Here is a 13,820-nt window from a genome sequence, read left to right as displayed (position 1 = left end):
CAACCGGTACCGGCACTAGTGGCAATGGTCAGTGCCGAGTGATCACGAGTCTTCTCGGCATTGGATACCGATACCAAGTGCCGACTGAATCGATTATTATCGGCACTTGATACCGGTACCGTGTGCCGACTGAATCGATTCTTCTCGGCACTTGGTACCGGTACAGAGTGCCGACTGAATCGATTCTTCTCGGCACTTGGTACCGGTGTCCAGTGCTGAGAAGACTCATGATCACTCGGCACTGACCATTGCCACTAGTGCCTGTACCGGTTGGATCTTGGTGACCCTCGGCGGCGCGTGGTCTCGCCAGTCGCCATGCGGTATGGCCCCTGAGGAGACAAATTTAGCCTTGAATGTTGTCTCCTCGACTGTCTTCCATCATAGCTCCCGTCTCCATTATTTTATTATTGGATTTATTTATTGGATAATTCTCCATGTCCGATTTTTTTTTTTAGTATGCAATATTGTTATTAGACAATGAGTACATCCATAATTACTACGCATACATGCTATTTTTTTTTCAAAAAAAATATTCACTTCATTCAGGAGAGAGAGAGAGAGAGAGAGAGAGAGAGAGAGAGAGAGAGAGAGAGAGAGAGAGTACAACAGAAGAAACATCCTAATTAAGGGCAGAAATAAATGAGAGGAAAAGTCCACTGCGTGTGTGTGTGTGTGTGTGTGTGTGTACGAAGTGTGATGGCAGCTGCCCCCGCCTTTCCGCAGACTGCTGTGACGTGCAACCTATGTCTTGGACAGAAGTGTATGTGTATGTGGGTGCGTGCGTGTGTGTATTGCGTTGGGGGTGGGAACTAAGGACCCGTGTTGATGGCAGCCGCATTTCCGCGAACTACGGCCATACTGATCCTCTGCCGGAGCCAGCAGGCCTCACGCGGCTCTCCCGTCAGCTCCGTCATCCTGCGTCCTATTTCTTGGAGCAGCTTGGCGAATGCGGGGCCCAGGGTACCCATGGTCTCTATCGCTAGCGGCGCGAAGCGATAGCGCTGGGCGAGTTCGGCGTACCGATGTCGTTTTTGTCGTTCTGCCGATCGGGCGGCTGCTCCTGGATTGGTGGCGCTCTCCATAATGTGTGTGCTCCGGAAAGTGTTCGTGCATGTTACGTCCCATAGCAAGGATCGGCCGCCGCTGAATGGGTACATTGTAACCCCGTCCGGTCTTCGCCCGTCACCCCGATCTAGTCCGCGTGGCTCCAGCAGTGTGGGTACTCCGGCTGCGGTCAGGCTGCGGCGGACGATATCGTTGAGGGCGGCGTGGCGAGGTAGTCTGCCTGGGTCGCGGTGGCAGGAGAGCTGATGATGGCCGAGGTTGTCCACCATGTGACCACATCTGCACTGGTGTGGCAGACAGACCGGCGCTCCTAGGCGGAGAGCCACACCGACGCGCACTGCTTCGTCGGGGAGTAGCAAGCAAAGGCTCTCCGCGGGAATGGTGTCGAGCCAGGCTCCACTGTGGGGGGCAGCTGCTGCAAGCAGGCGGGCACGGTGAATCTGGTTGCTCCGTTCCAGGAGCCCCTCCAGGCGGTAACGACAGGCGGCTTCGTCCAGCTGACGTTGGCTGATGGGTGATTCGAAGCTGGGGTTGATGTCGTAGTCCGGGCATTGGCGAACTCGGAGAGCGTTGAGTGCGGTGGTGAACAGGTATGGTTCGTCGTCGCGGGGGCGACCGTTTGTCTGGCGGACCAGTTCCTGTGTGTCATTCAAAGAGGAGATGAAGGCAGGGAGCGCTACATCCTCCATGCGTCGGACGCCGATGCCTCCCATACGGGTTGGTAGGGAAGCTTGCAGCCCCCTGTCGTTGGAGGGAGTGGTGTTGCAGGTGCGTGTGATGGCCGCTCTCATTGCCTCGTCGATGGTGTGCAGCTGTTGGGGTGCTACGTATGTGGGGGCTGCGTGCATCAAGTAGGTGCAGCGCGGAACTGAGGCATAGCGGGAGAGAAAAAATAATGTTGTGTGGCTGCCGATGTTCGCTGTTCGCTCGATGAGTGTGTCGGTTGTTCGGAAGGCGGCCTCTACCGCCTCTGGCACGCTCGCGTTGCTTATAGGGGCGCCGAGGATGGTGAGATCGTCCAGTGGTGTGTGTCGTGCCCCTTCCAGTGCGATCGGTGTTGGCGCTTCAGTTCTGTCCGTAGGGTCTGCGGCTGTGTTTGCGACAGTGGGACTATCACTGTTGGCTCTGCTGCCGTGCGGACGGTCGGCCTCTGAGTTTTTTTTTGGGGGGGAGTGCTGCGAATGGACGCATCTTGATTGTTGTTTCCATCTAATCTGACCATCTCGCTTTTCCGATGGTTCAGCACCAGGCTGATGCGCTCAAGGGCTGGCTGCAGGGTGGCAATGTCGGCGGCGACAGTGTCTGCTGGGCCTGCAAGAGTTCCGTCGTCCAGGTACCAGATATTAAGGGGTGGCTGGAGAGACTGGATGATGGGGTCAATGGCCAGAGCGAAGAGTAAAGGGCCCAAGGGATCGCCTTGCTGGACTCCCATGGAAGACCAGATAATGTTGCCTGCTGTGTAGAGTGGTGTCGGGTGGGCGTAAGCTTGAAATATTAATGGTGTGACAGCGGGAAAGCGTAGACTGGCCTGTCGGAGGACCGCCTCGCGGTGGACAGAGTTAAATGCGTTGGAAAGGTCGAGTTTGATTAGTGTCCGTTCTGTGTTGGAATGTCTAGACGTAGTCTCGAGCTGCGTGTACTGCAGCTTCACAGCAGAGAGGTGTACCGACGCCGAGTTGTTTGGGGCGGAGGTGATTTGCCACTGCTGTTGGCATGCTGCCAGTGACTAGTTTGCACGCCAGGCGACGGTACACGTTGCCGATAGCGATCGGGCGTATATCTCCATCTTTTTTCCGTATGGCAACCAAACTTGCGCCGAAGAAGGCGTTTCTGGCAAGGTCAGGGATCTAGCCAGAGATAGCGCTGCGACAAAGTGCTGTTAGGGCTGATAGAAGGCGGTGGCCTGCCTCGGCAGTTTTCTTTGAAGTAAGCTGGCGGAGGTGTAATGGTCTGAGGCCATCGAGGCCTGCAGACGAACCTGGAGGCATCGACTGGATGGCGGAGAGGAGGTGTGACACACACACACACACACACACACACACACACACACACACACACACACACACACACACACACACACACACACACACACACACACACACACACAGTGGACTTTTTCCTCTCATTTATTTCTACCCTTAATTAGGATGTTTCTTCTGTTGTACACTCTCTCTCTCTCTCTCTGAATGAAGTGAATATTTATTTTTTCGATAAAAAAACTGCATGTATGCGTAGTTATTATGGATGTACTTTATCATAGTCTAATAACAATAACAATATATATATTAGCAACCTAAAAAAAAAAAAAGAATCGGACATGAAGAATTATCCAATAAATCGAATAAATTAATCCGAGCAATCTGGTACCGGTACCGTACCGTTTAGCTGGTACCGTTAGTACCGGTACTGGTACCGGTACCTGTACCTCCTTCCAGCTCAAAAACATGTTGAGAGGTCTGGGGCATGAGCCATTGTGTGAGGAAGTCATGAAAAATGTAGAAGCATTCATATGCAAGGTGGGTGAACAATGTCCCAGAGGCTGTCACCACTGACCAGGCAAGGGTCAAGAAGGCCGTTAAGTCAAGAGCTGCTGCCACCAACAAGTGATGCATTGGAATACCACATAAAGAGGTGCCAATTACAGACTATGGTTTGGCTTCAAGCTCCTTGTCCTATGCCCAATCTTTCATCAGCCACAAATTTGGGTTGGGAATTGAAGGATGGCTATATGTCTCCAGTCCTTTTGTCACTCCCGACTGTACCAGAATCCTATTTGGAACTGATCACTTGTTGCTGTCAAACAAAGATGTTCCACACGCAATTGCAAATGTGTAAAATCTAGATTAACTTGTACTGGTAACTACAGGTGTACAGCAGAGTGTATGACCACTGAACTCGATCGACACTGGTATTACAAACTTCCATTTTATCATCTGGAGTGCAAAGACTACTTACGGCTGTTTGAAAAGAGTTCTGATCAACACCTCATTAATTAGCTAACATTTGTGACTACAACAAAATACCTTATTTTATACCACTGAAAACATTTACAAGTCTGTTTCTGGAACTGAGGTGACAAGGAAATAGACACATTTCATATGCTACTGAGGAGTGTGGAAAATATGGGTATTGATTATATTCATATGCTTCATTTTTGTCTTTTAACAAGATTAATTAAGGTTTTTTGGAACAGTATATAAATATAAGGTTATACCTACAATTATATTTTTGCAAATTCTTTTTTTTTTTTACGTCGCGGCCTGTTGTGCCGGTAGGCTTCTTCCCGGTGGGGCCTGATGGTCGGCCCAAGGCTTCTTCCCGGTGGGGCCTGATGGTCGGCCCAAGGCTTCTTCCAGGTGGGGCCTGATGGTCGGCCCAGCCCGGTCTGGCGCAGGCGAGTGTTTATAGTGGCGCCATCTTGCATTGGCTCATGCTGCCCTCCCGGAGCTCATCTATAATCCTAGAATCTAGAGTCCGGGTTGATAGGTGGTCTTCTGGACAGCATGTGGGTAGTTTTAAGCCACTCGGCGGCAGCTGAAAAATCCCAGCTTAGTGGCACCGGGCGGGGATTGAACTCGCGTCCTCCTGAACGCGGCGCCGTCACTCTGTCGACTCAGCCACCGCCTCCCCGCGAAAAAATTCATGTCAGAAAAGTTTGTTATTGTATATGTTATATCTTCTGTATTTGGGTATTCTCTGTGTATTAATATTCATATTATAATTTATAGTACATGGTATATCTCTGTATAATTGATCTGAAAAAGACTAAATACCTACATAAGTGGAATGATACAGATAATGTTCATTAATATTACTTTTTTTATTTTAACTCTGCCTAGATTTAATGATGCCTGAAGTATTTGGACAAAGATACGTTATTTGTGAAAGAACAGTATTATAAATGACCAAAATGTTTTATATTTTTGCAAAAAGATTACTATACATGTAACATTTACATAAACTAATTGAGCAGTGAGTCATGATTTTTAATTAATTCTTTGATGCCAAAAACCTCAGAAAAGTGTCTAAAATTATCCCTAAATCATATATCATGACAAACTTATGGCTAAATTTTAAACAATGGCGCTCATGTTGAATTTTTGTGATTTGACAGTTACAAACTCAAAATTCTGGAACAACTGGTTACAAAATTTAAACAAGAAATGCCTTAACAAGTTACATTTTCTGAAAATGGGACCAGACTAATGGAAGCGTTCACGTCATCGCGGCGTTTTCCACAACGCCGCGGTGGTAAGATTCCCCTCGCCACCGCCGCGGTTGAGAGCGTGTCGAGATACATAAAAATGAATGTAAGCGTTCACACACAGCGGTGCACCGCCGCGTTTTGAAGGCAGCGGGCAGCATCATTGGCTCCGCGCCAGCCAATGAGAGAAGTGACTGCGTTACCATGGCAACTCTGGGCACTCCACATGGAGTAATGAGTCACTCAACACAGCCACCACTGCCCAATCAGTGTCCAGTGTCTGTCTACTGTCTACGCCTGTATAAGCTGACCTTGAGTAATAAAATGGAGCGTGATCAGTTTGATACTGAAATATTCATTGATGAAATTGAGAAAAGGCCGTCAATTTGGATCATGAAATGTCCTGCTTATAAAGACAGGACGATAAAGAAAAAATGTTGGGAGGAAATGGTGCTATATACGAAAGCAAAACAAAACAAAAATATGGATCAACGCCGCGGTTACGCCGCGGTGAAAACGCTTCCTGTGTACAGGGCGGCGGTGGCACCGCCACGGTCACCGCCGCGTTGCAACCGCCCTGTGTGAACAAGCTCTCAGTGCGGCTTATATTAGCCTCAGAACGACCATTTCGAATCGGTACTTTACCCATATCAACGGATTGGTTTCATGAATGTACAGACGATATTTATTATTTTTTCAATAAAGCCGTGAATGTGATCGGTTATTTTTGTCATAAGATAAAGATGATAGCTAGACATGACAAGTATATCTATTCGGCGCTGGCTGAAAATACCGGGCTCGTTTAAGCCTAATGGCTAGTGGCAGCAGGTAAAGGCAATCAAGAGATTGCCAGGTGTTCTGGGATTCTTTGAAGGGGGGTAGTTGTATGTTTGTGTGTGTGTGTGTGTGTGTGTGTGTGTGTGTCGGAAGGGAGTCTCTCTCTCTCTCTCTCTCTCTCTCTTGTTTTTGTTACACACGCACGCAGTACGTACTATGAAGGAGTGTACTCCAACGGGGAACACATGGAGTAAGGCACACCTCAGGGGGTGGAGTCTTGTCACCAACACTCTTTAACGTACTGATGAACGTCATTGACTCTTAAAACTTCAAAGGTGTCACTGTAACCATTTATGCTGATGACACTGTACTGCAAGCTGACTCACGAAAACATCACCAAAGCACTTTCACAGTAAAAAAAAGCTTTGTAACTCTATTGGCCTCATCATATCCACTGAGAAGAGCTAACTGCTACAGAGAGGTCATACGACTATGGGGTAAAATTATTGAGGAGGTACAAACATAGAAATACACGGGCGTGCTACTGGGGAAGCGAAGCAAGAACAATGATGAAATTGCACGATCAAAGCAAGCCTCTCAACCTAGATTAGCCCTGCTAAGAAAGGTGGCTTGAGGAAGCATGGGTTCGTCCGTTCCTGTTTTAAGAGGGTTTACTGGACTAATATCCACAATCGGCTGATAGAAAAAAATAAAAGCTTTACCTCTTTAGTCAGGTCAGTACCAGATTACAGTGCAAACACCATCATAAACCTAAATAAACGAAAGAAAAAAGGCCCTTGAAGCAATCCAAAACTATGTGATCAGGATAATTTTAGGCTGCCCTAAGAGGTACCCAACAGAACTGTGCCAGATATGAAGTAGGTAGTAGTAGTATGGGTAGGCGGTGGCTGAACTGGTAGCGTGCTGGGCCCACATTCACCGCGTGATGGACGACGCGGGTTCGAATCCCCACGCTACCACCTCGGATTTTTCAGTCACCGCCGAGTGGCTTAAAACTACCCACATGCTGTCCTGAAGACCACTCATCAACCCGGACTCTAGAGGAAGCCGTCCAAGCGAATCAATAACGAGTTCCGGGGGGCAGCATGAGCCAATGCAAGATGGCGCCACTATAAACACTCGCCTGCGCCAGAAAGGGCTGGGCCGACCATCAGGCCCCACCGGGAAGAAGCCTACCGTCGCAATAGGCCGCGACGTAAAAAAAAAAAAAAAAAAAAAAGTATCATGATATCCCTCAACACCAAAGATGATGATGGTCAGCTTTATGGGGCAATCTTTAAACCTAACTGGAAAGAAAAAAAAGTATGTTAGGCTCTCATCAGTTACAGGATTGCTGGAGACATTGAGAGCTCATCAGTACATAGACAGGACCAACACATAAGCTGACGTCCATCCCTGGAATCTCCCAGCAGTTAATGTGTCCTACTCTCAACTCAATACCAGTATGTGTGATGCCTCCACCAGTTTGATGTGGCAGGACTTCCTTGGCAGGCCGCATGCTCTCCTTAAAAGCCCCAACATCCTGTACTCTGACGGATCGCGCTGGATGAGGATGGACGTGCCGGAGCTGGAGTCGTCCACTACAATTAGGGCGGTAAAGCGAAGCCCCGGACGCTCCATATTGGGACATCAGACGGCTGGGGATAGCAGCGGCCCTAACGGCCGTCAGAGAGTATGAGCGCATTGCAGGCCATAACCTGCAAGAATCCTCTCCACACTGGCCTTCTACATGAGATTAGGAAGCTGCTTCACAGTTTTGCGTACCGAGACATACAAGTCGACTTCATATGAACGTGCAGATGAACTTGCAAACAGTGGCATCAAGAAGAACACAATACTTTCCGCTGTCAACAGTCCAACTCACTGAGAAGAAACAGATCGGGTGAACGGTTGTCAACCTCACCATGTACTGAATGGTCTCCTAACAAGGCGCCATCAGACCGATTATAGCCGGTTAAGGTTAGGCTAGAAGTATGTACATGTGGGGGGTGGCCGGTGCTAACGATACCAACAGTGACAGATGCAGACTTTGCAAAACACTGAAAGGACACACATTGTACGACTACGAGGTGGAGTGCCCTTACATGCTGCCCTTTAGAAACACGTGCCCGGACACCTTCTTTGCCAGTCTTATAATACTACCTGGATACAGACAACTTTTTAAGTGTTAAGAAACAGTTTCCTGACTTTGCTAGTGCCTCATTAGGGCCCACATTTTGTACATCTTTATATTGCACACCTTCTGTATAACATCTAGGAAACAGATAACGGCAATCCTTCTGACGCAACCTTCCTAGGGGGCGCGCCATTTGTGACGGTGTACCATCCTTGTAAATGTACATAATTCACAATAAATTATGTAATCCTAATATATATATATATATATATATATATATATATATATATATATATATATATATATATAGAGAGAGAGAGAGAGAGAGAGAGAGAGAGAGAGAGATTTTTTTTACAGTAGAGGAAACAGTTCAAGGGCAGAAAAAAGGAAACAATAATGAAAAAAAAAAGCCCGCTACTCAATGCTCCTACAAAGAGTCAAGAGGAGTGGCTGAAAGAGAGGTCAATTTCGGGAAGAGAGGTGTCCTGATACTCTCTTCTTGAAAGAGTTCAAGTCGTAGGCAGAAGGAAATACAGATGAAGGAAGATTGTTCCAGAGTTTACCAGCGTGAGGGATGAAAGAGTGAAGATGCTGGTTAACTCGTGCGTAAGGGATTTGGACAGTATAGGGATGAGCTTGAGTTGGAAGTCGCGTGCGGCGAGGCCGCGGGAGGGGTGGAGGCATGCAGTTAGCAAGTTCACAAGAGAAGTCAGCATGAATATATCGATAAAATATAGAGAGAGAGGCAACATGGCGGTGGATTTTAAGAGGTAGAAGACTATCAGTAAGAGGAGGAGAGCTGATGAGACGAAGAGCCTTAGACTCCTCTCTGTCCAACAGAGCTGTGTGAGTGGACAGTTCTTCTCCCCCGCACAGTTGCCATCCTTATACAGGGGCCTTGTCTGTCCTCGTATGGAGTATGCATCTCACGTATGGGGGTATACGTGAGATGCATACTCCATACGAGGACAGACAAGGCCCCTGTATAAGGATGGCAACTGTGCGGGGGAGAAGAACTGGCGGAGACGATACAGAACGCCCAGCCTCGAGGAAGCTGATTTAGTGAGAGAGGAGATGTGAAGTTTCCAGTTAAGATTTTGAGTTAAGGATAGACCGAGGTTGTTTAGTGTTAAAGAATGTGACAGCTGAGTGTTGTCGATGAGTAGGGGATAGGTGTTTGGAAGATTGTGTCGAACTGATAGGTGGAGAAATTGGGTTTTTGAAGCATTGAATGACACAAGGTTCCTTTTACCCCAGTCGGAAATGATACCAAGGTCTGATATTAAGCGTTCTGCAGCCTCCAGTCTGGAGTCTTGTAATCCCTGATGAGAGGGTCTTCTGTTGAATGAAGTTGAATAATGCAGAGTGGAGTCGTCAGCGTGTGACTGGATAGGACAGTTTGTTATGGAAAGAAGATCATTGGTGAATAACAGGAAGAGAGTGGGTGATAGACAGGGCCCTAAGGAACACCACTGCTGATAGGTTTAGGGGAAGAACAGTGAGCGTCTACCACACCAGAGATAGAACGGCCGGAAAGGAAACTGGAGATAAAGGAACAGAGAGAGGGATAGAATCCGAAAGAGGGAAGTTTTGAAAGCAAAGAGTTGTGCCAGACTCTATCGAAAGCTTTCGATATGTTTAGCGCAACTGAAAAAGTTTCACCGAAACGGCTGAGAGGATGACCAAGAGTCAGTTAAGAGAGTAAGAAGATCGCTCCTTGCGGAACCCATGCTGGCGATCAGATAGAAAGTCAGAAGTGGAAAGTGGCTTTTGAATCTTCTGGTTAAGGATTGATTCATAAGCTTTAGATAGACACGAAAGTAAAGCTACAAGGCGGTAATTTGAGGAATTGGAACGGTCACCCTTCTTAGCACAGCCTGTATGAAGGCGTACTTCCAGCAGGAAGAAAAGGTAGATGTTGACTGGAAGAGGCGAAAGAGTTTTGCCAGGTATTGTGTCGGAACGAAAGCACAGTTTTTAAGGGCAATAGGAGGCACTCCATCAGGTCCCCCTTGCGGAACCCAAACTGGCGATTAGATAGAAGGTCAGAAGTGGAAAGGTGCTTTTGAATCTTCCGGTTAAGGATTAATTCATAAGCTTTAGATAGACAGGAAAGTAAAGCTATAGGGCGGTAGTTTGAGGGATTGGTACGATCACTCTTCTTAAGCACAGGGTGTATGAAGGCGTACTTCCAGCAGCAAGGAAAGGTAGATGTTGATAGGCAGAGGCGAAAGAGTTTGACCAGGCATTGTGTCAGCACGGAAGCACAGTTTTTAAGGACAATCAGAGGCATTCCATCAGGTCCATAAGCCTTCTGAGAGTTGAGGCCAGAAAGGGCATAGAAAACATCATTCCTAAGAATCTTAATAACAGGCATAAAGGAGTCAGAGGGGGGGATGAGTAGGAGGAATATGCCCAGAATCGTCCAGACTGGAGTTGTTACAGAAGGTTTGAGTGAAGAGTTCAGGCTTAGAGATAGTTGAGACGGCGGTGCTGCCGTCAGGGTTAGGGAGAGGAGGGAAAGAAGTGAAGTTGGAGAAGATATTTTTGGCTAGATGCCAGAAGTCTCTGGAAAAATTAGAAAAAGGAAGGTTTTTGACATTTACTATGGGTGAAAGGGCTTTTGGTAAGTCGAAGGATAGATCTTGCACGATTCCGGGCGGAAATGTAAAGATCATGGTTAGCAGGAGTGAGAAGGCTCTGGTACCTTTTGAATAGTGTATGCTTTAGGTGAACTAATTATTTATTCATCTTCAACACTTATCATATTTTTTTAGTCGTTGTTACTTAAAACCTCCGGAATTGTTCACACGCCCACTATTTTTGTTCGTTTTTTGCAGGCCGATGTGACTTCTACACGTCGCGAGAGTCCTTCATGTCCTTCCTTTACTGCATGATCGGCCCCAAGCACAGCCCCCTCGTGCAGAGCATCAGCAAACGGTGAGATACTTTACGAACCGTAGAGGAGATTTCTTTTAAGTTAGTATCCGCAGTACAAGATCCGCGAACGTCTATGATAGCTTAATATTTTGGTCTTTTTCATCATTAATAGATAATTAGATGTCACTGAGTGAGAGCCACACAAGAGTGTACACGTCCTGATCTCACGGGTCAAGATATGTCACATGGCGCTCTCTGCAGCAGTCACAGGGTCAGCCTGTTGACTTTTTTTTTTTACAACAAAGGAGACAACTCAAGGGCACAAAAAAACAATAATAAAAAAAGCCCGCTACTCGCTCCTCCCAAAAAAGAATCAAAAGAGGTGGCCGAAAGAAAGGTCAATTTCGGGAGGAGAGGTGTCCTGACACCCTCCTTTTGAAAGAGGAAAAACAGATGAGGGAAGATTGTTCCAGAGTTTACCAGCATGAGGGATGAAAGAGTGAAGATGCTGGTTAACTCTTGCATAAGGGGTTTGGACAGTATAGGGATGAGCATGAGTACAAAGTCGTGCGCAGCGGGGCCGCGGGAGGGGGGGAGGCATGCAGTTAGCAAGTTCAGAAGAGCAGTCAGCGTGGAAATATCGATAGAAGATAGAAAGAGAGGCAACATCGCGGCGGAATTTAAGAGGTAGAAGACTATCAGTAGGAGGAGGAGAGCTGATGAGACGAAGAGCCTTAGACTCCACTCTGTCTAGAAGAGCTGTGTGAGTGGAGCTGAAAAGGGATGTGAAAAAGTACCTAGAGAAACTCGAGACAAACAAGTCTACCGGACCCGACGACTTGTCACCCAGGCTGCTCAAGGAACTCAAGCAGCAAATCCTTAAGCCACTCACCGCCATCTACAATCTGTCACTACAACAAAACAAAGTCCCGAAAGACTGGAAACAAGCGAACGTAACACCGATCTACAAAAAGGGAGACAAAAGTGTGGCCCTAAACTACAGACCAATCAGCTTGACCTCAGTGGCGGGAAAAATCCTACAGACCAATCAGCTTGACCTCAGTGGCGGGAAAAATCCTCGAGAAGATCATCAGAGACAAACTCGTTAGGTTCCTTGAAGACAACAACATCATTTCCGATGCTCAGCACGGTTTCAGGAACAAGCGCTCATGCTTAACCAATTTATTGGACTTCTTCCAAGGTATCTATGAAAACTGGGATGATCATATCCCCAGTGATGTTATATATCTAGACTTTCAGAAAGCCTTTGACAAAGTGCCACATGAAAGACTCCTCAAGAAACTTAAGTCGGCGGGATTAGGCGACGATCTGACAGCGTGGATCAAAGACTGGCTCACTGAAAGAAAACAACGAGTTGTACTCAACGGACAGGATTCCGAGTGGCTCCCGGTCACAAGTGGAGTGCCACAGGGGTCAGTGCTGGGACCCATACTTTTCATCATATATATCAACGACCTAGAACTAGGATTAAAATCCAATCTTTCAAAATTTGCCGACGACACAAAGGTGGGTGGGAAGGCCCTCACGACGGCAGACTGCGAAATTATTCAGAGAGACCTGGACCAGATCACTCGTTCGTCAGAAAAATGGCAGATGTCCTTCAACACTACCAAATGTAAAGTAATGCATATCGGATCCAGAAACAGCAACCACATATACCACATGGGTGGCGAACCACTACATGTTGTGCAAGAGGAAAGAGACCTCGGGGTCACCATCAGCAGTGACTTGAAACAAACAAAACACTGCAAGTCCGCCTGTAAGAAAGCCAATACAATGCTTGGGTTCATATCGAGGAACTTCGAATACAAGACGCCGGGAGTTATGTTATCCTTGTATAATTCGCAGGTAAGGCCCAACCTGGAATACGCCGTGCAATTCTGGTCTCCTAATTACAGGAAAGACATTGAATTACTTGAGAGAGTACAGCGCCGCGCCACGAAGATGATACCATCACTGAGGACGAAACCCTATGAAGAACGACTCGAGCGACTCAACCTCTTCACGTTGGAAAAGAGACGACTGCGGGGAGACATGATACAAGTCTTTAAGTACCTAAACAAGCTCAGCAACGTTGATCACTCCAAACTCTTCACGCTACAAACTAACCTGAGAACAAGAAACAACGGAAAAACAATTCAAGCAAAGCGATGCAATACCGACATCGGCAGGAGTTATTTCTCGAATAGAGTTGTTCGCCACTGGAACAGCCTTCCTGCAGAAGTGGTTAGCGCAGAGACCATCAACTCCTTCAAGAAACGCATTGATCGCCACTTTGCTGCAACAGGAGTGAACTGAACGTTCCCAAGAGTAGGTACACAAGTGCTTTAATCCTTCCCTGCAAGCCACTCCTGTGGCAAACGGATTGATTAAATCACTGAACGCAGGCAGCCTAGTAATGAGCCAACAGGCTTTCTGCTGCCTGCTAGTCCATGTTTCCATGTTTCCCCACACGTGAGATGCATACTCCATACGAGGGCGGACAAGTCCCCTGTATATGGATAGCAACTGCTCGGGGGAGAAGAACTGGCGGAGACGATACAGAACGCCCAACCTCGAGGAAGCTGATTTAGCGAGAGAGGAGATATGAAGTTTCCTGTTGAGATTTTGAGTTAAGGATAGACCGAGGATGTTTAGTGTTGAAGACGGTGACAGCTGAGTGTTGTCGAAGAATATGGGATAGGTGTTTGGAAGACTGTGTCGAGTTGATAGGTGGATAAATTGAGTTTTTGAGGC

At 47.3% G+C, this 13,820-nt stretch overlaps 1 protein-coding gene across 1 annotated transcript in view; it reads left to right on the top strand.

The window, feature by feature from the left end:
* The window catches only part of LOC126998055 (uncharacterized), a 154,810-nt gene that overhangs the window by 104,572 nt on the left and 36,418 nt on the right, over nt 1-13,820 (top strand). Inside the window, exon 10 of the mRNA XM_050859381.1 lies at nt 11,024-11,123. Within this exon, the coding sequence (XP_050715338.1) occupies nt 11,024-11,123 (100 nt within the window). The remainder of the gene's footprint in view (nt 1-11,023; nt 11,124-13,820) is intronic.

Source organism: Eriocheir sinensis, chromosome 2 (assembly GCF_024679095.1).
Source record: "Eriocheir sinensis breed Jianghai 21 chromosome 2, ASM2467909v1, whole genome shotgun sequence".
Lineage (NCBI taxonomy): Eukaryota > Metazoa > Arthropoda > Malacostraca > Decapoda > Varunidae > Eriocheir > Eriocheir sinensis.
This window is presented reverse-complemented; position numbering and strand designations above follow the sequence as displayed.